General features: G+C 46.2%; 3 protein-coding genes across 5 annotated transcripts; 2 read left to right on the top strand and 1 right to left on the bottom strand.

Annotated features, from left to right (window-relative positions):
* Positions 1-1,431: 1,431 nt before the first annotated feature.
* On the top strand, positions 1,432-8,235 carry naalad2 (N-acetylated alpha-linked acidic dipeptidase 2). Its single transcript, XM_047036294.1, has 20 exons — positions 1,432-1,587; positions 2,029-2,140; positions 2,247-2,436; positions 2,885-2,986; positions 3,073-3,198; positions 3,576-3,656; positions 3,889-3,994; positions 4,150-4,243; positions 4,406-4,501; positions 4,891-4,976; positions 5,264-5,383; positions 5,503-5,585; positions 5,670-5,733; positions 5,816-5,883; positions 5,989-6,080; positions 6,675-6,765; positions 6,855-7,119; positions 7,349-7,430; positions 7,682-7,774; positions 7,891-8,235. Exons 1-20 carry the CDS (start codon positions 1,506-1,508, stop codon positions 8,078-8,080), a joined length of 2,223 nt encoding a protein of 740 aa, XP_046892250.1. The 5' UTR covers positions 1,432-1,505; the 3' UTR covers positions 8,081-8,235.
* Positions 8,236-9,772: 1,537 nt separating this feature from the next.
* On the top strand, positions 9,773-13,132 carry LOC124478132 (CD209 antigen-like protein C). 3 transcript variants are annotated; one of them, XM_047036297.1, is made up of 6 exons: positions 9,773-9,891; positions 9,976-10,068; positions 10,333-10,488; positions 10,592-10,734; positions 11,040-11,146; positions 11,640-13,132. In XM_047036297.1, exons 1-6 carry the CDS (start codon positions 9,807-9,809, stop codon positions 11,785-11,787), a joined length of 732 nt encoding a protein of 243 aa, XP_046892253.1. In that variant the 5' UTR covers positions 9,773-9,806; the 3' UTR covers positions 11,788-13,132. The 3 variants fall into 3 exon arrangements, with proteins under 3 accessions (XP_046892253.1, XP_046892254.1, XP_046892255.1); XM_047036298.1 differs by having other exon boundaries at positions 9,795-9,876; XM_047036299.1 differs by lacking the exon at positions 11,640-13,132 and having other exon boundaries at positions 9,795-9,891; positions 11,040-11,168.
* Positions 13,133-14,032: 900 nt separating this feature from the next.
* On the bottom strand, positions 14,033-19,642 carry nlrc3l (NLR family, CARD domain containing 3-like). Its single transcript, XM_047036301.1, has 13 exons — positions 19,576-19,642; positions 19,287-19,342; positions 18,908-19,066; positions 18,703-18,804; positions 18,391-18,580; positions 17,665-17,812; positions 17,447-17,539; positions 16,897-17,249; positions 16,550-16,759; positions 15,593-15,768; positions 15,177-15,453; positions 14,843-15,055; positions 14,033-14,598 (listed from the first exon to the last, which is right to left on the bottom strand). Exons 2-13 carry the CDS (start codon positions 19,310-19,312, stop codon positions 14,227-14,229), a joined length of 2,319 nt encoding a protein of 772 aa, XP_046892257.1. The 5' UTR covers positions 19,313-19,342; positions 19,576-19,642; the 3' UTR covers positions 14,033-14,226.
* Between the last annotated feature and the right edge of the window lies 1 nt (position 19,643).

Raw genomic sequence — 19,643 nt, 5'->3', positions numbered from 1 at the left:
ATGGAGGGCGCCATCGCACTTCTCTATGTGCGTGAATGCTTTGGTGCGGCCCTGAAGTCCCCTGTAAAAGAAAACCGTCTATCAGGTGTACCACCGTTTATTAGCAGGTAGTCATATGAATCAATATATCCTCAGCAAAACTGAAACAGACGGAAGCACGATTAGCTTATTGGTTTATTTCTAAAAGGCGTAGGCCTAGATGCCATGGCAACACCTGCAAGTGTTAGGATCTTGTGTTCACCATATTTCATCGCAACATATAGTTTACACTGCGTTTTCCATTGATGTTACTCCAATAAAAATATGTCTAAAGAAAACAATTCGAAATGATAAATTATGCACCACAAATCGTTTTCACCTATTCTTTACAAGAGTGGTTCTAAAACGTGTTGGTTAAGTTTAACATCGGGTCCAACCCTCTATGGTCCAACCAAACCTTGTTAGTACAAATTGGGATCGTTTCCGTTAAACTGTAGGCTATTTTATTATCACGAAAACATTTTCTGCATAGCCTTCAGTTGAAATGCTTAATCATGACTTCGTCAACCACAGGTACCAAGATAGCACCCATTACATCGACTATAAGAACAAGTCGAGCTTTGACTGGGCACACTTGAAAGATACATTATGTTCATGTTATCTTCAACTAAACGAAGAAAAGCTGTCATGACTGATGAGTCACTTCCATCAAAGATACACGCTGCTGTGTCACCATCATGTTGTTTTATCTGCTAGGGCGCTATGGATATTATTTCTCAGCAAACAGTCGAATTAAATAGGCCTAATGCTTTTTCGCACCGCATTCAGTGGTTAAAATAGTTCGAAATTAGTTAAATAGTGACTCCCAGATCCACTGTTCAAGTATAAAGGCTAGCCTACATGACCCGTTCCACAGTTTGAGGCTACCCACTACGCTCATCGAGTTTTAAAACTCCGGGCATCCCGCAGGCAGTCATGTTGACATTCGGCAGCCCGTTTGCTGTCGAACACTAGGGTCATTCCAGATCTTCACGCTCGAGCCCACTGCATGAATGTACCGAGTGCAGCCCGCAGCTGTCCAGTGAGCAACAAGCGGTCATGCGCGACCAGTAGGCCAACTCCCATAGGAGTATTGGAAAACATGTCGGAATTGGCCCTCCTGCATACTATAACTTCATGACAATAGCCTATATTATAATCTACAATCGGCCGATAGTGCCAGTAGGCTACACTGTCGGTCACATGAGGGGGTGCTGATTTGAATAGGCTACTTTAATTTAAGGGAGGTTATAAAGATCACTATTACGGTGGCCGTGTCAGCATACGGTCAAAGACCAAGGTGCGTTTATTGGCTACAGCTATTCTGTCAAGGCACCGCCAGACCGTCTCCCTCCCCCACCTCCCTCCCTATTCACACCCCCATTCTCTTCAGGACCTAACTGTCTTCCACCCCTCTCCATTGCTGGGAGTTTGTTACACGCATTGCTTTCACTTGCAGTGAGTTCGGAGTGCTGGACGATCACACAATGAGAAGAGAAAGCAGGCTCGTGCGGTGGATCGGTTACCTCACTGTCATAACTGCGATTTTGCTGCTTGGTTTCATCATAGGTGAGTTTAAGTCATGTCATACTGATGTTCGATAACTTAAAACGAAAGAAACTACCATTAATGTCGCAGCATTACATTTTTGACTGTGTTAATCTGTGTGTTTGCATGTCAATGGTATTACGGTGCGTGTGTGTGTGCGCGTGTCTGTGCCTGCTGGTTGCTATCCTGTCACAGGTATGCCACATTCTACTACTTAATGCGCGGTGGTCTCACACGCGGTCGTCAAGACAACCCCCCTGGCCCATACGTGACAGTCCTTGGGACATATTGCATTTAGTTGTGTCACCATTCCGTGATCTGACCTTTAGGATCATAGTCATATTGTTCTACGGTACACCTAGACCTATAGGATGTTGCGGGTGTTAGGTACTGAGATGTGATTAAAAAATATATATGTCTGTCGCTCTGTCTGTTTTGTGTCTGGCTATGTGTGTATTTAAGGCTGGTTTTCCAGGCCGACACAAACACACACGAAAGAAGATGGTTCCTCCAGTCGTTACCTCAGAGAGCTCCTGGACGAGATGCGCCCGGAGAACATTAAAGAACATCTCAGGTAGGTTGTAGAACTCACTTAGCCGATGTTGAAGGACACCCTTTCTCTGTTCTCCTTTCTCTTTCTTCTTCTTCTCTCTCATGTTTCTCTCTCATACTTTCTGCAGGAAGTTCACACGATTGCCCCACCTGGCTGGTACAAAGCAGAATTTGCTATTGGCTGAGCAGATCAAGGAGGACTGGCTTGCGTTTGGAGTGGACTCAGTAGAACTGGTGCCCTATGATGTGCTGCTGTCCTACCCCAACCAATCACAACCCAACTACATCTCTATAGTGGACACACTGCTGGGGAATGAGGTACACACATACACAGGCATACAGACAGGCATACACACACACACACACACACAAAAGGAACTAATTTACACCTACTCCCTTTCATAGAGTATTGTCTTTATCTTCTATTTCCTCTCTAACTCACTCTCTAACACTCTCCCTCTCTTACACTCCCTCACTCTCACACACACACACAGACACCCCCCCCCCCCCACACACACACACACACACACACACACAGTGCTCTTTGTTTCTGGTTGAAAACGCAAGGCAGGCCAAGGTCCATTTATGCTGATAGTTACTGACATGATAATATGTTACATAGCATGTGTGTGCGTTCATGTGTTTGTGTGTGTGTGTGAGAGAGAGATATATCAACAGTAAGTATATTGCATCATGTCATATTAGTAACTGTGTATGGTGACGTGCACCTCGGGAGTTGTTATGATAGTGGTCTGTGATCTGCCAGGTGTTCAACACTTCTCTAGCAGAGCCTGTTCCAGAGGGCTATGAACACGTGTCTGACATCGTACCTCCATACAGCGCTTTCTCAGCACAGGGACAACCAGAGGTACACACACACACACACACACACACACACACATACACACAGTCCCACGCAGAAACACACACACACTAACGTGCGGTGTATCCCAGGGTGACTTGGTGTATGTGAACTATGGTCGCACGGAGGACTTCTCTCAGCTGGAGCGAGAGATGGGCATCAACGTGAGCGGGAAAATTGCCATCGCCAGATACGGGAAGATATTCCGAGGCAACAAGGTAGAGTGGACTCCCACCAACAGGCTAGACCCAGACACTCCCTCAGATTGGGAGAGATGGGGGGGGGGTCAGATGGCTGAGCGGTTAGGGAATTGGGCTATTAATCAGAAGGTTGGCGGTTCGATTCCTGGCCGTGAGAAATGACGTTGTGTCCTTGGGCAAGGCACTTCACCCTACTTACATTGAGTCATTTAGCAGACGCTCTTATCCAGAGCGACTTACAGTAGGTACAGGGACATTCCCCCCGAGGCAAGTAGGGTGAAGTGCCTTGCCCAAGGACACAACGTCATTTCGCATGGCCGGGAATCGATCTGGCAACCTTCAGATTACAAGCCCGGTTCCCTAATCGCTCAGCCATCTGACTTCCTGTCTTTTAGGTGAAGAACGCCATGCTGGCTGGGGCCAGTGGGATCATCTTCTTTTCAGACCCAGCTGACTACTGTGCCCCAGGAGTGGAGGTACACAGCACCACACTGACTACACTACCCAGAATTCCCTTGGACTCAGCCATCCAGATACCAACCACACTGACAACATTACCCAGAAGTCCCTCTAACTCAGCCATCATACAAACCACAGTTGACTACACAATCCAAAAGTTTTAAAACCCATATATCAAACCAGTGGTGCTATACTGAGTGGTTCTGAACACCTAATGTTGCTGTGTGTGGTGCTGGTGGGTCTGTGCAGACGTATCCCCGGGGATGGAACCTCCCAGGAGGCGGAGTCCAGCGGGGCAACGTCCTCAACCTGAACGGAGCGGGAGACCCACTCACACCAGGGTACCCTGCCAAAGGTGTTTCCAGCACAGAGAGAAGGAGAATGGACTACATTACCCACCCACACATCATTATACATCATGTGTGGGGGTCTGTGTGCGCGTTTTGGACAGGTGTGTATAAGTGTTTGTGCATTTGTGCACTAACTGTTTTTTTTTCTTCTCAAACATAGAGTACACCTATAGAACCAGTAAAGAAGAGGGGGTGGGGCTTCCTAAGATTCCAGTGCATCCCATTGGCTACCATGATGCCATTCATCTGTTAAAGTGAGTATGAGTATCCCATGAGGTGTGAGCACATTCTGCCAGACGAGCAGTAGGACACAGCTGACAGGAAATGAGATCATTGACGATGTTACAGAGATGTACCTCACTTCCCTAAAAGTTATGTCTAATCCTCCATCCTTTGTGTGATGTGACATCCAATAGGAATATGGGAGGAGAGATTCCACCCAATAACTGGAAAGGAGCGCTGAACATCTCTTATCGGATTGGGCCAGGCTTTACTGAAGGCTTCCAGGCCCAGTAAGTTCCCTTTACACCGTTACATCCTGTCCTCTCCTCCCTTTTCTTCCCTTCTCCTCTCCTCTCTTCTCCTCCCTTATTCTCTCCTTTCTATTCTTTCTGTCTCTATTCTTTCTTTCTCTCTGCCTTTGTCTTCAAAAGCCCTCTGGCCAGAAGCCCAGAGCAACAGAATAGAGGCCCTTGTATGTCCTGTGGGAACCCTTCTATCCCTCCACACACACACACACACACACACACACACCAACACACACATACACACACATACACACACAATGAGGTGGAGGAGGTTTTCTACCACAAACAGTAATGTTGATAACAGAACAGAAAAATAATAATATAAAAAAAAATAATACAGAAATCCTATGTGTGTGAACGTGTGCCTGTCCCAGGAAGGTCCGTATGAACATCCACACCAACAACGTGGTGACCCGCATCTACAACGTCATCGGGAGGGTCAGAGGGGCGGTGGAACCAGGTAGAACATCACACACCCTCCCCAGACCAGTCAGCAGGGACACCCTCACTGACTCATAACTCTCCATCAGAGAGATCCAGTCCAGAAGTGCTATCACTTACAGCAGCTTAACTACATAGCTAAACCCTCCCAACAGTGGGACTTAAGACTCCTGGACAGTTATTTGCTTTCTCAAATCAGTTTAGTTTATTAGTTTGGCAACGAGCAGCTTGGACTGGTTAAAGGAAGCGTGACTCTGATGTTGGACCCCTTCCCTTCCTAAAACAACATGTTTCCATGGTGACCAGACCGCTACGTGATCCTGGGGGGGCACCGCGATGCCTGGGTGTTTGGGGGGATCGATCCGACCTCTGGTGCCGCTGTGGTGCATGAGACCGTGAGGAGCGCTGGGAGACTGCTCACAAGAGGTGTGTTAGGGGGGCAATACACACACACACACATATCAACACATTCAGTTTGCAGTTTCTTTGGAAGTGATGGGTTGCATACCAAGTGTGTGTGTGTGTGTGTGTGTGTGGTTCTGTAGGCTGGAGGCCCAGAAGGACTGTAGTATTTGCCAGCTGGGATGCAGAGGAGTTTGGTCTTCTAGGATCCACAGAGTGGGCTGAGGTAACAGACACACACACACACGCACACATGCACACACATGTACACACGTACAAACAGTAAAAACATGTTCTCCCAACTGTGTAGGACAATGCTAAACTGCTCCAGGAAAGAGCAGTGGCTTACATCAATGCAGACTCAGCCATAGAAGGTGAGACTGTGTGCGTGTTGTTGAAAAATGACTGCTTCTAGTAGGTAAAAGAGAGAGCAGGTTGTGACTGTGTATGTTGCAGGTATGTATACTCTGAGGGTAGACTGCACTCCTTCTCTGCACACTCTGGTATACGACCTCACTAAACAGGTATGTCAGTCAAACCTGGAATATAACAAACACATCCTCATTTAACATGTGTTTTATAAAGAAGTGTTCCTGTACATCTAATCCTGGCTGGGGTTGTGTGTACAGATTGCTAGTCCAGAGGAGGAAGAGGAAGGCATGTCTCTTTATGAGAGCTGGCACAAACGCGACAACTGGACTGACGACCGCGATGCTCCCAGGTGACCCCCGCCCCCTTCCTCCACCGTCTCCCAAGCTAGTCCCCCTCTACGTACTGATGTGGACCTCATGAGAGGAACAGGCACCTTTCTGTTTTCCCTCCTAAATCTTTTTTTATAATGATGAATTCATTTAGCAGGCGCTTTCATCTAAAGTGACACTCAAGCGTGGATTTGACCTTGTGACGTCTTCATCTGCAGTCTGCATGTCCTGCCGCTAAGCTATACCCTACCCCTCTCTCTCCCCTCTCTCTGCCGCTGAGCTATACCCTACCCCTCTCTCCCCCCTCTCTCTGCCGCTAAGCTATACCCTACCCCTCTCTCTCCCCTCTCTCTGCCGCTGAGCTATACCCTACCCCTCTCTCCCCCCTCTCTCTGCCGCTAATCTATACCCTACCCCTCTCTCCCCCCTCTCTCTGCCGCTGAGCTATACCCTACCCCTCTCTCCCCCCTCTCTCTGCCGCTGAGCTATACCCTACCCCTCTCTCCCCCCTCTCTCTGCCGCTGAGCTATACCCTACCCCTCTCTCCCCCCTCTCTCTGCCGCTGAGCTATACCCAACCCCTCTCTCCACCCTCTCTCCTCCCTCTCTCTGCAGGATTAGTAAATTGGGTTCAGGCAGTGACTTTGAAGCCTATTTCATCCGTCTGGGCATTGCTGCAGGCAGGGCCAGATACACCAAGAACAGGGTAAGCCTCAGAGACACTGCCTCTCTGATCTGCAGTTAAGATGAATTGTGAATATGTCTTTATCTTTGTGTGTGTGTGTGTGTGTGTAGAAGACAGAGAGGTACAGTAGCTACCCGGTGTACCACAGTGTCTATGAGACATTTGAGGTGGTGGAGAAGTTCTATGACCCAACCTTCCGGAAGCTCCAAGCCGTTGCTCGGGTGAGAGCCGGCCTCGTCTTCCGATTGGCTGACTCCCTGTTGCTGCCCCTGGACGTCCGCGAGTATGCTCAGGCGTTGGAGAAATACGCCCAAACCATCGCTCAGCTGGGGAAGAGACACCCTGATGAGCTGGTGACATACAGAGTGACGTTTGGTAAGGCATGACCAACACATGACCAAGGTTGCTGGTTCGATTCCTGGCTGTGCCAAATTACGTTGTGCCCTTGGGCAAGGCACTTCACCCTACTTGCCTCGGGGGAATGTCCCTGTACTTACTGTAAGTCGCTCTGGATAAGAGCGTCTGCTAAATGACTAAATGTAAACACACACATACATTTTCTCCCACACACCCACATACTGAAATTGTTATTGTGTTTGTCCAGATTCCTTGTTTTCTGCAGTGGAGAACTTCACTGTAGCAGCCACAGACTTCCATGATCGTCTGAAAACATTGGACAGGACAGAGTAAGTTTGTCTGTATACATGGTACATATATGGTCGATTGACTGCACTCATAAAGCGCAGTTTAGCACCACCTAGCAGCCACACCCAAAGCGCTTTTCCATTTGCCACTCATTCACGCCTTCACACACACTCACACACTGACGGCGGCGGAGCTGCCATGCAAGGCACTGGCCGGCCAATCAGGAGCAACTTGGTGTGTGCGTGTGTGTGTGTATCACTGATTGAGAGTTGTGTGTGTGTGTGTTTCTCAGCTCCCTCCAGGTGCGTATGGTGAATGACCAGCTGATGTATCTGGAAAGAGCCTTCATCGACCCACTGGGTTTACCTGGCAGACCCTTCTACAGGCAAGTAACACACACACATACACACATACACCAAGATGATGTTATCTCATCTATAAAATAACTAAATAAATAAATAATGTCCTCCGTCCCATCCCTCTCCACCTTCCTCCCCCCAGACATGTGATCTTTGCCCCCAGCAGCCATAACAAGTATGCAGGCGAGTCTTTCCCCGGCATCTATGATTCGCTGTTTGACATAGAACACGCAGCCAATCCAGAGAAGGCATGGGAGGAAGTGAGGCGTCAAATCAGTATTGCAGCTTTTACTGTGCATGCTGCCGGCATGACACTCATACCTCCTTCCTGAACATTCAAACACACACACATCCAAAGCCCTTGTGTGCTTCACCATGTCTGTCCACAATAAAGCTGTTGTTTTTTTAACTCCTGGTTTGTACATCTGTTTCTTCATGGCTGAAACGACAGGAGTCTCATGGTTAACGTTACGTCATTGTTCACACTGAGCAGGTTTACACAGGCTGTATGAACCGTGTAAAGATCTCTGCCTGGGGGTCTAAACTGTGATGTCACTTCCAGGTTTTGTGCTGAGTTTGCAAAGTTGATTTTTCTGGAAGATATGAGTCACTAACTCCCTAACACTTGTTATCCTCTATTAAGTTTTAGATAAAGAAAATCAAAAGTTTACCCGTCTCATAAATAAAAAATATGTTTTGTGGTTTTCTTTCTTTTTAAATGTATTCATTTAGCAGACGCTTTTATCCAAAGCGACTTCCAAGAAAGAGCTTTACAAAGTGCATGGGTCACTGATAATAACAACAAGATAGCCCCAAAGCATTGCGGGTAGCCAAAACAAGAAGCACACATTGTGAACAACCAAAAAATAAGTGCCAAAGGGAAGAAACCATAAGAGCATGTAGTTAAGCAAGTTACAATTAAACAACATGAATTTCTAAGTGCAAGTGTACCTGTAGAAAAAGCAAGCAACAGTAAAAATAAAAATAAGATTAACTAAAATAGAATATTTCGCAGCGAATACAAAAGTTTAAATCAGTTACCACTGACCAACAAGAGCAACAAGTCTCTAAGCAAGAGTCATTGTGATCCTTGAGGAAACTAGCATTGGGTTCAGCAAACCATTCCTAATTACCGTTGTACTACCGGAACAAGTGCGTCTTGAGCCTTCTCTTGAAGGTGGAGAGACGGTCTGTGTCTCTGATGGAGGTGGGGAGTTGATTCCACCACTGGGAGTTGATCTCCTGAGACCTTCTCCTCAGCTCTGGCTTGTCCTTGTACTTATTCTCCTTCCTCACACCTTGCTGTCTCTCTGATCATGGTAGCGTAGGTAAGAGTTACTAGCCAATCACACTTGCGCGACACTATGTGACGACATCAGCGCCAGTAGAAATGTCTCCTGGTAGGCACATAGAGTTAAGGGTAGGCGACAGTTAAAAGTGTCGACTGTGACGCCATTTCTGTCGGCGACCTTTTTAAAAGTGTCTGCGACCTAAGTATAAATTGGGCTTTAACCTTCATTTTGTAACATGTTTGCCTTGTAATTGTTTTCATTCATTTGCAATGTTATTAAATGTGCATTTAATTTAACCTTACATTGACCATTCTTGCTATGATTTAATCCATAGAGTCAAATAACTGTAATTCTATTGGTATTGGCATGATTTGGTTCATGCTAACACAATGTTCACTTGCCCATCTTTCTTTAAATCATAGGGGAATTAGTTTTGGTTGTTTGGCCAATATTTAACCCCTACACTCTCACTGTCCAGTTAACATTTCTACAGATACCACTTTTTTTGCTTCCAGAACTACTTGAAATCTAGAAATCTAGACCAGGGTGTCTTTCTATAAACCGCATGAGTATAAATGTCTGAACTGCTAAAGAGGAAGTGGTCTTAGGGTGAAGGCAGCTTCTTTAAACTCTTAAAGACTTCCTTTTTCTCACTAAAATTCTCTTCAATTTCACAATTTTTCACAATAATTGTTTGTGCAAGTGTCTGAGACCACAGAGCACCATACAGCACCAAGAACCTGGTAGACTGAGACCAGGGCAGATCATGGAGATGTCAGACATCTACGCCAATGTTGAAAACCATGTGAAGTTCAGTGATCCAGGAGAATCTACAGGTACTAAACCATCAGGTAAATCAGTGATCTGTGCGGATCAATGTAATCTAGGGATCATTCCAGTGGAGGAGAAACTATGAACATCTTTGTCCTGGTTAGGTGGTGAGAGCAGACGCTACAAGGCTGCTGTCCTGGGCTCGGGGTTGCTGTCTTTGCTTCTCCTGGTTGGGATCATAGTCTACTGGACCTACAGTGAGTATTGGTTTTTACTCAAAGCTACTTCAGACACTGGGTAACGCTTAGCTGGAGATCACCTGGTCCTGTACCACATGGTATCCCAGATTCTGCATCTTTTATTTCATCCCTAGATTACCTTTATTAGGGAGGAGTGGCGAGGGGACAGGAGGTTGTTGTTTGCACCAGCAACATGGAGCCCAGGATGTTGATGTAAACCCTGATATTAAGTGCACTCAGAGAGCTAAGGAGTGTTCAGATATTTCTCTTGTTCTGTTTTAGATAAAGAGATGGTGCACGGTTTAGAAGAGAGTCTCTTGAACCTGACTGAGGAGAGATATCAGTTGAAGACCAGCCTCTTGAACCTGACTGAGGAGAGAGATCAGTTGAAAACCAGCCTCTTGAACCTGACTGAGGAGAGAGATCAGTTGAAGACTAGTTAGTCCCAAATAGCTAAACGCTGTCCTTGACAGTAAATGTGTCAGTTATTTTAATAACCCCACACTGTGAAGGAGACATTCGACATCTCTCTTGTTCACAGAACGATCTTGTCCTGATGGATGGAAGAAGTATTATAACAGTTGTTACTTCCTGTCTGATAAGAAACAATCCTGGTATGACAGCAGGCAGGACTGCAGGAGGAAAGGAGCTGACCTGGTGATCATAGAAAGCTCTGATGAACAGGTGTGTGTGTGGTCTTGTTTCCACCTGATAGTAAACTATGAAAAACATTGTTTTGCGGATCAATTTTCTTTGTCCCCACATCTTCAAGAATTCTTTCACTAGATTTTTTGTGGATTATGGTTAAAATTTGTGTCAGGGTTAGAATTATAATAAGGTCATCATAGTGAATTGTCGGCCATCACTAGGTTAGTAAAACAAGCATGTGTGTGTGTCTGGTGGGAAAGAGAAAATGAGGGGAGGAGCACAATCTATACTCACTGTATCACTGTAACTATCACTGTAAACTTCTGAACTTTCCATTGCAGGAGTTCATCTCTTCCATCTTAGGTAAAACATCCCCTTGGATTGGTCTGAGTGACAGAGACACTGAGGGCACCTGGAAGTGGGTAGATGGGACTGTACCCACCACAACGTAAGAAACAACTGCTCTTCTTTCCCTACACTTACATGTATTCATTTAGCAGACGCTTTAAGTTTTGTCCAAAGCAACTTCCAAGAGAGAGCTTTACAAAAGTGCATAGGTCAATGATCATAAACAATGAGATACCCCCAAAAACATTGCAGGTAGCCAAAATATGATGCATTCATTGTGAAAAGCAAGTAAGTGCCAATGGGAAGAAACATTACATTTAGTCATTTAGCAGACGCTCTTATCCAGAGCGATTAGAGCATGTAGTTAAACAAATTACAAATTAAACAACAAATGAAACAACACTTCCTGTGTCACTCGTACCCTGACTGGAATGATGAGGCTGCTGTCTACTATGTGAGAAAACACCTCTTTAGTAGCTCCTGTTCTGCTTCTGTGTCGCTCTATAACCCTGTATAGGCAACAGCATCTGTGTCATGGTTTACCAACCAAACTGTCACAACATTGTCTGTGTGCTTCTCTGCTGACCCCACAGGTACTGGAGGCAATATCAGCCTGACAATGGAGGATGGGGTGCTAAGGAAGACTGTGCTCATATTGTTTCTAACTCTAATCCCAAAAGTAACTGGAATGATTTATCTTGTACCACTGTTCAAACATGGATCTGTGAGAAAATGGCTTGACACTATCCATCATACACCAGCATCCAGTATGTACCCCAGCCTTACTGTTTCATAGAGGATAGCTAAAGGGTAGAATCCTATGTGAAGCATAATTTAAACAAAAGATAAATGTCTGTGTGTGCCCGTTACGTTCAGGAACATTATCATTAACCCTTGAGACAGGCAGGATTAATAATGTTATTCCAGAGGAGGGAAGGCTTTGTCTGTTGTGTGAGCTAGGTGAAATTGAGAATTAAGTTTAAAAAAAATGGTTTTACTGTCCTATGATAATGTAGGGGTTGCAGTTTTCAGTAAAATGTCCTCCATATATGTCAATTTGGTTAGATGAACCTGGATGTATGCTTCAGGAAGGGAACCATTTTAGTAGCAGCTTTTGTTTGTAATCTTGGGGGGGAAAAGACAATATTTTGTTCAAGACTGAGCTGTAAGGTAATTTAAGTAATTTTGTAATGACATTTAAAGACGTTTGACCATTGTAACTGTACTTTTTTGGTCTCGTAAACCCATGAGGGTTGGGGACTTTTGTATATGACACAAATAAAATAATGAATCAATCATTCATTCCCCATTCAATCAAGCCCTAACACCAAATATGCCATTCTGAGATATATTTGATAGCCAATATTTATCAAATATGAAATATGCTGCTATAAAATTTTATAGCAGCTAAGATAAGCCATACAGTACCAATAACTATTGTCAGGTTTTATATGAATTGAACTAAAAACAAGGCCCTTGAAGTGAAGAAAGAGAGATAAACGTTACCTAATTTTAATTAAGTGAAAAAGGGAACTATAAAGAAAGAGGAAGAGAGAATGAAATACAGAATGAGAAGGAAGAGAGGTACGCAAGGGACTGAGATCATCTGATCATCATCCTCTCCCATCTCAGAGACACTGGGAGAAGACAGACACAGCCTGTCCTCTCTGCACCAGCACCAGCTGCTCAAACACTTGTCTTCTGTGGAACCCACACATCCAAACTCTTGCATCTATCCCTGCCATATTTTGAACTGAAACAAGCTATTTTCTTTAATGTCGGTTGTGAATTGAAGAGAAACTTCTAAACTGTGAATTTAAACCTGGTAGATGGCTACATTTAGAAGCCGCCATGTTCCTAATGTTAGACCAGGTCTAGAGAGAGTTCCCCTGTCAACACCTGCTAACAGACTAACGTGACCACCACCTGGAGCACATGCACGTCACCAGGGCCAGCCCAAGCCTTTATGGGGCCTTACGCAGAATTGATTAGGGGGCGCCTCGGAATTTGTACAATTACCGTTGACATAACGTTAATATTTTTTTTTAATCAAGCTGTAATTTAATGTGCTCTTGGGGGCCCTCTAGTGGCCACAGGGGCCCTAAGCAGCCTCTTAATTCGCTTATGCCTTGGGCCGGCTCTGCACGTCATAGACACACACAGTGACTGTACTCATCTGGAAGACAGTGTATTTGGTTTACAACAGGCCGTGTGAGAGGCGTAAGGGTTTGTCCATGTGGGGGCGCCACTGCACACAGGTTTTGTGCTGAGTTTGCAAAGTTTATTTTTCTATGTGGAGTCACTAACCCCCTAACACTTGTTATCCTCTATGAGGTTCTAGATAAGAAAATCAACAGTTTACCCATTTCATAAATAGAACTTATGTTTTGTGGTTTTCTTTCTTTTTGGCAGTTACATTAGTCATGTGGGTCTTGTTCTCGGCCGTTCAACCACTTTCAATAGAGTAATGTCAAGTTTGACGAAGCACAAGACATAGAGCTACTACCCACATGGGCGGCAGCAGGGTAAGGCTGGTTGTGCTACAGTCACAACAAGATTTGTGTTAGCCCCACCATGAAACAAGCAAGAAAATTGTGTATTCTATTGTGTATGTATTGACATTGAAATTCAGACTTTGATTTAAGCCCCCATGACTGTATGGATTACTTAATTAGTGTTGCAAAGAACCTAGACCCATGTCAGAATGTCAAAATGCATAAACACAAGAATTTACATTTTTGGGACGGGTCAAGTTCAGTTTGGGACGGTTCATTTTTCACTTTGGGACGGTACTGGGACAGTGAGGAAAAAAGTTAGTTACAAGCCCAGTTCACCACTTAAGTACATTTATTACTTTTATAGATCATTGACTGCATTCACACTTCAATCACTTAAACGGGTTTGATCATCATGTACTCACAAGACTCAAGCCTTGTAATTATGACACAGCCACTCCCCACATAACACTTAAAATCATATTCCTCTATGTTGGTCTCTAAAACTAGTGTAGGTCAACACCATGTCACAGCCTTCACATAGTGACTGTGTGGTTTGGTGTTGTGGCTTTGAGTCTCCAGGTTTCAGCATAACACTTTCCCAAGTCCCAATATAAAAATGCTGAAAGGATACGCATGTGTAGAGTCTGAGCCATGCGTCACAGGAAGTCCTCCCCTGGTCGGTTCAGTCATCAGACTGTGTCAGCTCTCTGAAGCACTCTTCCAGGTTGGCCTGTCTCTCGGGCTCGGCGCTTTCCATCCTCTTCTGCAGCAGCCTGGCCGCCTCCTCCAGCCCCTTCACCAGAGGGGTATCGTGCTCAAAGAAGAGCCCTCGCAGCATGTCTTTGCTGTTGATCCTCTGGGCCATGCCGCACAGGAAGCGCAGGAACATCTCGTATCGGCCGAAAGGAGCACTCAGGGTTCGGTCGATGGCGCTGCGGAGCAGGTCCACCATGGCACGGTCCTTGACGAGGCGGGAGATAAGGCGGGACTGGTCTAGAACATTCTTCCCCTCATTGCGGAAGTTCATGAACACATAGAGGGCTGCCATGAACTCCTGGGGATGACATCACAATAACAGTTTATGGGGGGGGGGGCAAGAATTTACTCAAACTGTCATATTCTGATTGTGAAATAATTGATAAGCAATGAATGAAGCAACAAACCGTCACAAACTGACCCCGACATAATCAGAATATTTTTAAGCAAGCAGGAATGCAACATCATGTGCTTGACGCAAACATGCTCAGCAGGCAGCACAAGCAAGACCAGTATCTGTCGTTTCAGAGGGGGGGTGCTACCTGGAAGGTGTAGTGTATGAAACTGAACGTCCGCCTCTTTTTCGACTCGACCGGCAGCTCTGTCACGATGCCAGAGTACACAGCCACCTCCTCCACGGTCAGAGAGTAATCCTTCATGTCCTCCTCGTGGAACAAGGGGCGACCCTTCTCCAGGAGCTTAAACGCCATCTTGCCCACCTTTTTCAAGAACTCTCTGTCGGTCTCCTGCCAGGTCTGAGAACAACAGAAGAAAAAAAAAAGAAAGAGAGAAAGAGGGGAAAAACAGGAACAGACAGTCACGAATAAATTATTGCCGTCGCTGGAACTAGTAACGATCAAAGCGACCAATCAGAACCTGGTAGTTTTGCGGGGCATCGTAGTATTTCTCCAGCCTGCGATTGGTCTGAACGATCACGTGGTGAACATAGAAGGGTGTCAGCTTGGGGGGCTTGTCTCCGTAGTTATCTTCGTTCTGGAATCCCCTCTCGAAGATCATGGAGACCATCCAGCACATGAAGGGCATTTGGCACAGGTCGTACAGCGAGGGCAAGATCTTCATCTGGGTGATGATCTGAGCAGCTAGGTCCTTGTCTGTGTAGCGTTTGGTCAGGAACTCCTCCTTCAACTCATTACTGGACGAGGGATGAATGAAAAACACTTCAACACCACACTGTTTTAGGCCATTCGTTGCTAATCCACCCCCCCCCCCCACTCCACCCCCCCCCCACACACACACACACACACACACACGCACACTCACACACACCCTACCTGTAGCCCTGTATCTCGTACACCTTGTGTAGGTACTCTGTAGGGATCTGAGAGGTGGCGGCACGCCTGCCAGTGATCCAGACCAGGCAGGAGGGCATCAGAGACCCTCGGATCAGGTTCACCAACAGGCAGTCTAATGAGACCGACTCAGTGATGTCAGACAGGACAGGAGTGTCCTGGAGGGGAACAGAGGAGAGGGAGAGTCAGAGAGAGGTGTGTGTGTGTGTGTGTGTAAGGGTCTGAGGAGAGGGAGAGTCAGAGAGAGGTGTGTGTGTGTGTGTGTGTGTGGAAGGGGCTGAGGAGAGGGAGAGTCAGAGAGAGAGGTGTGTGTGTCTGTAAGGGGCTGGGGAGAGGGAGAGTCAGAGAAAGGTGTGTGTGTGTGTGTGTAAGGGGCTGGGGAGAGGAAGAGTCAGAGAGAGGTGTGTGTGTGTGTAAGGGGCTGGGGAGAGGAAGAGTCAGAGAGAGGTGTGTGTGTGTGGAAGGGGCTGGGGTCGGCCACAGCTTGTGAAGGCGGTGAACAGGAGATGTGCGTGTGTCACGTCCACCACTCGTGTGTGTCAGTGGTGTGCGGTTTTCGTTCTCGCCCAGGAACCTGATTGGTTCCATCTTCTGGTTGAGACAGGTTTTCTGTATCAAGTCCTAAGCTTTGACCCCCATTTGCCTTTTGGTTTGTTCCGTTTTTCCACCCACTATCAGAGAAGGGCTGGGTAAGAATACCCATGGGTATACACATCATCATCCAGATAACCTTGAATCTAAATACCCTTAGATTTATAATACTTAATCCGTTTAAAGGTACACGTTTTTGTGAGTTTAACTGAGTCCGATCCCTCCTCTCACAATTACCACAATCTTCCGGGTATTCCTACAGTTACGTTCTACTTCTCCCTAGGTACAGCATCAGAGTTAGGGTGTAATAATTTGAGTGTATTAAGTTGTGAGTGACTGAGAGCGTACCTTGAAGTCCAGGGGGGATTGGTAGAGGTCCATTCCCTCCAGTATGAATAGAGCCTTGAAGTCAGGTTGTTCCAGTAAATTAGTGTCTTTCAAGTCGTGGTAGTAGTAGGTTAGCATTTTCTTGAAGGACAGAGTTTGCCCAGGCTTCATGTGATGATACTTTTTAACCCTCAACTCCCGGAAGGTGATTTTGAAGACGAACTGGATGTCCTAAGGAAAGGGACACAGCAATTAAATCACTGCTTTTAAGAGCGGACTATAAACACATATTGTTATTGTAATGACACAAGATACACATCATACTGTAAATATATTACTATGTCCTTCCCTAGAGAGATATTACTCACCCTATTGGCTAGATCTTTGCACCAGTCCATAATGAACTTCTGCACGGCGACCGTTAGGCCTATCCCAGGGATCCCTGTGGTCAGGACAGTCCTTACAGCACCGCTCCCGGGAGGGGTGCGGAATATATCATTCCCTCTGACAAATGTATCGGGGGAGGCCACCTGGGGGACAGGGGCCGGGGGCATGCCAGGGAACTCGTGAAACGGGCTGATACCACCATGGCCACAGGAGGATATCTGGGGCTCGGTGTACACTCTGTGGAGGCTGACTTGCTGGCCAGCCTTTGGGATGCCCTCGTGGATGGTGCTGTGTTTCCTCTTCAGCACAACCTTCACAGACAACTGGACCAGTGCTTGGGTGATGAGGGAGGGCAGAAGGATTTGACAAGGAAAGTTGACCAGAAGATGACAAGCGGGGGGGAGGGAGGGAGGGGAGGGGACGAGTAAAAGGAACAGGGAGAGAAATGACAGAAAATACATCAGTTTGAATCTACCCTGCGGAGTGAGTCCATCCTACCTGCTCCATCACTTCTGGGACAGCTTCTCTTACCTCTCCTGCATGTCTTGACCAGCTCTTCTGCCAATTCGGGCTTTCGGATATCGTGCATGGTTTGTATGGCTATCTCCAGCCCCTCGCCCCTCCCTGTCCAATCAAAACACCCGGAGCATTAGACAGGATGAACAGGGGATGTTACTGAGTCCACAAAGTACAACGTTAGCACTGGAAATGGACCTCCACGAGGATGTGGTGTCGGATGTCATTTGTACCATATGCCTCGATGATCTTGTCCACCACGTCCAGGGTGTCACACTCCTGCAGCTGCTCCAGGGTGAAGGGCTGGTCACGCCAACACAGGCTGCGCTTGTACTGGTACATCTCAGCGCCTGTCAGCTGAGATAAGGCTTTCTGTATGGCCTGGAGACCCACAGAGAGATAATCCTTTCAATGCAATTGCTTGCTCTCTCTCTCTCTCTCTCTCTCTCTCTCTCTCTCTCTCTCTCTCTCTCTCTCTCTCTCTCTCAAACATACACACACACACTGACTCGCAATACAGAATTGTATATGGCCATCGTTTGTGTACATTTTACACCAGTAATTCCCAACTTTTTCCAATTTGCGGCCCACTTGCAGAGAAAGGAAGCCAAAGTAAGCACACATTGTAAAGAGAGGTAAGCTGCGTAACTACAACCATTCATATAGTTCCATATAACATGACGTTAAATATGGCTACATGCACAGGACAGTGATAAGTAATACCAGGGGGTGGGGGGAGGCCAGGTCTACAAGTTCTGCTGAAGTTAAAAACATGACTTTTAATAACCAGAACAGAAAGTCAGAATATCCCCTCTGAACCCTGCACTTAGATGGTGCTTTTTTTTTATTTTTATTTTTTTTATCGACCGACAACCATCGCGATAACCCGACCGATAGCCGTGGCCCACAGTTTGGGAATCCCTGCTTCACACCATGAGAGAATCTGTTTTCAAACTCACCTTAAATATGTACGGAAGGTCTAGCTCAGGGTGAAGCTGGCCCAGTCGGGAATCTTCACTCTGCTCATCACTCACTGATTGGTCTTCGGGGTCCTCGATGGGTGGGGGCTCTGGGGAGTCTGGGGGGCACCCGTCCCAGTCTTCCTCATCTCCATCCTCCTCCACCTCCTCCAAACCATCTTCCGATCTACTGCAGACAGAAGGACAGGCGGAGGGACACAGGGAGACATAAAGCTTCCTGCCCAAAGCTTTGGAGATAAGCTCCTAATGTTTATTTTCTGTTGGCGCTAGTTAACCATGCAGGTGTGTTACCTGTCAGTGATGTATGCTCCATGTTTTCTGGCAGAGAGGGACTGTTGCTGGGTGAACTCTGTGTGAAGGGTCTCTGGTGAGTCTGAGCGGTTCAGCTGTAACCTGGGAAACAGAGCAGCTTCGTCTTGGCACTGAAAACATTTCCATTACAGATTACGTTTGTTTATAACTCTTTGTGGCTTTATGTATTCGAAAAGAAAAGTACAATGTGGTGCCAAAGATTGATTCTGGAATCTCAGGTATGGCCAGTGGCTCGGTTGTTTCTGTGATGTCTTCCTCCTCTTCGTCACTCTTCATTGAGCCGTAACTAGAGGGAGGAGCTTCTGGACGCTCATGACCATCATCCTTCCTCACACGGAGGATCCTTGAAAGAGACCAAAACGTGTCGTGTGAAAAGTTAAGCTGATATCCAGCTGTATGTGACAACTTAAGTCTTAATATTTAACTGACAAAAATGGTTGCCGCAAACACCCTAATTTACGTTTCACCCCGCTCCTGTGCGATTATGCTTGTCATTTTAGACAGAAAAGGCCATAGAACTACTTGTCTTTCAGATCTGTAAAATCTGTGAACGATTTAATCACCTTTTAACCTCTGTGTCCGAGTCCATGGCCTCAGACACCTGTCCCTCCCCGTTCTTCTAGAAGGCGGAAACACAATTTCACCATTAAAATCGGTGTCGTCAAGTTCGGATCAGTCTTGAGCAAGACAGCTTCTTCCCTCGCGCTTCCAGTAAACACTGGGCCACCTGAATGCATGAGCTGGATGTGCGCGTCAATTTAGTTATCCTATTCAATCTTTACTTAAAAACGAATTTTGTTTTCGTAAGATTTCATACATGACTTTCCACATCCCCACATAACACGTTCTTACCTTGTTCTTGGCAATGCTATTTCCGCATTTAAAATGTCGGTCTTTACTTTCAGTTTCAGGAAGAATAA

The sequence above is a fragment of the Hypomesus transpacificus genome, chromosome 15 (assembly GCF_021917145.1).
Source record: "Hypomesus transpacificus isolate Combined female chromosome 15, fHypTra1, whole genome shotgun sequence".
Lineage (NCBI taxonomy): Eukaryota > Metazoa > Chordata > Actinopteri > Osmeriformes > Osmeridae > Hypomesus > Hypomesus transpacificus.
The sequence above is the reverse complement of the archived record's forward strand: the minus strand, read 5'-3'. Positions and strand labels throughout refer to the sequence as shown.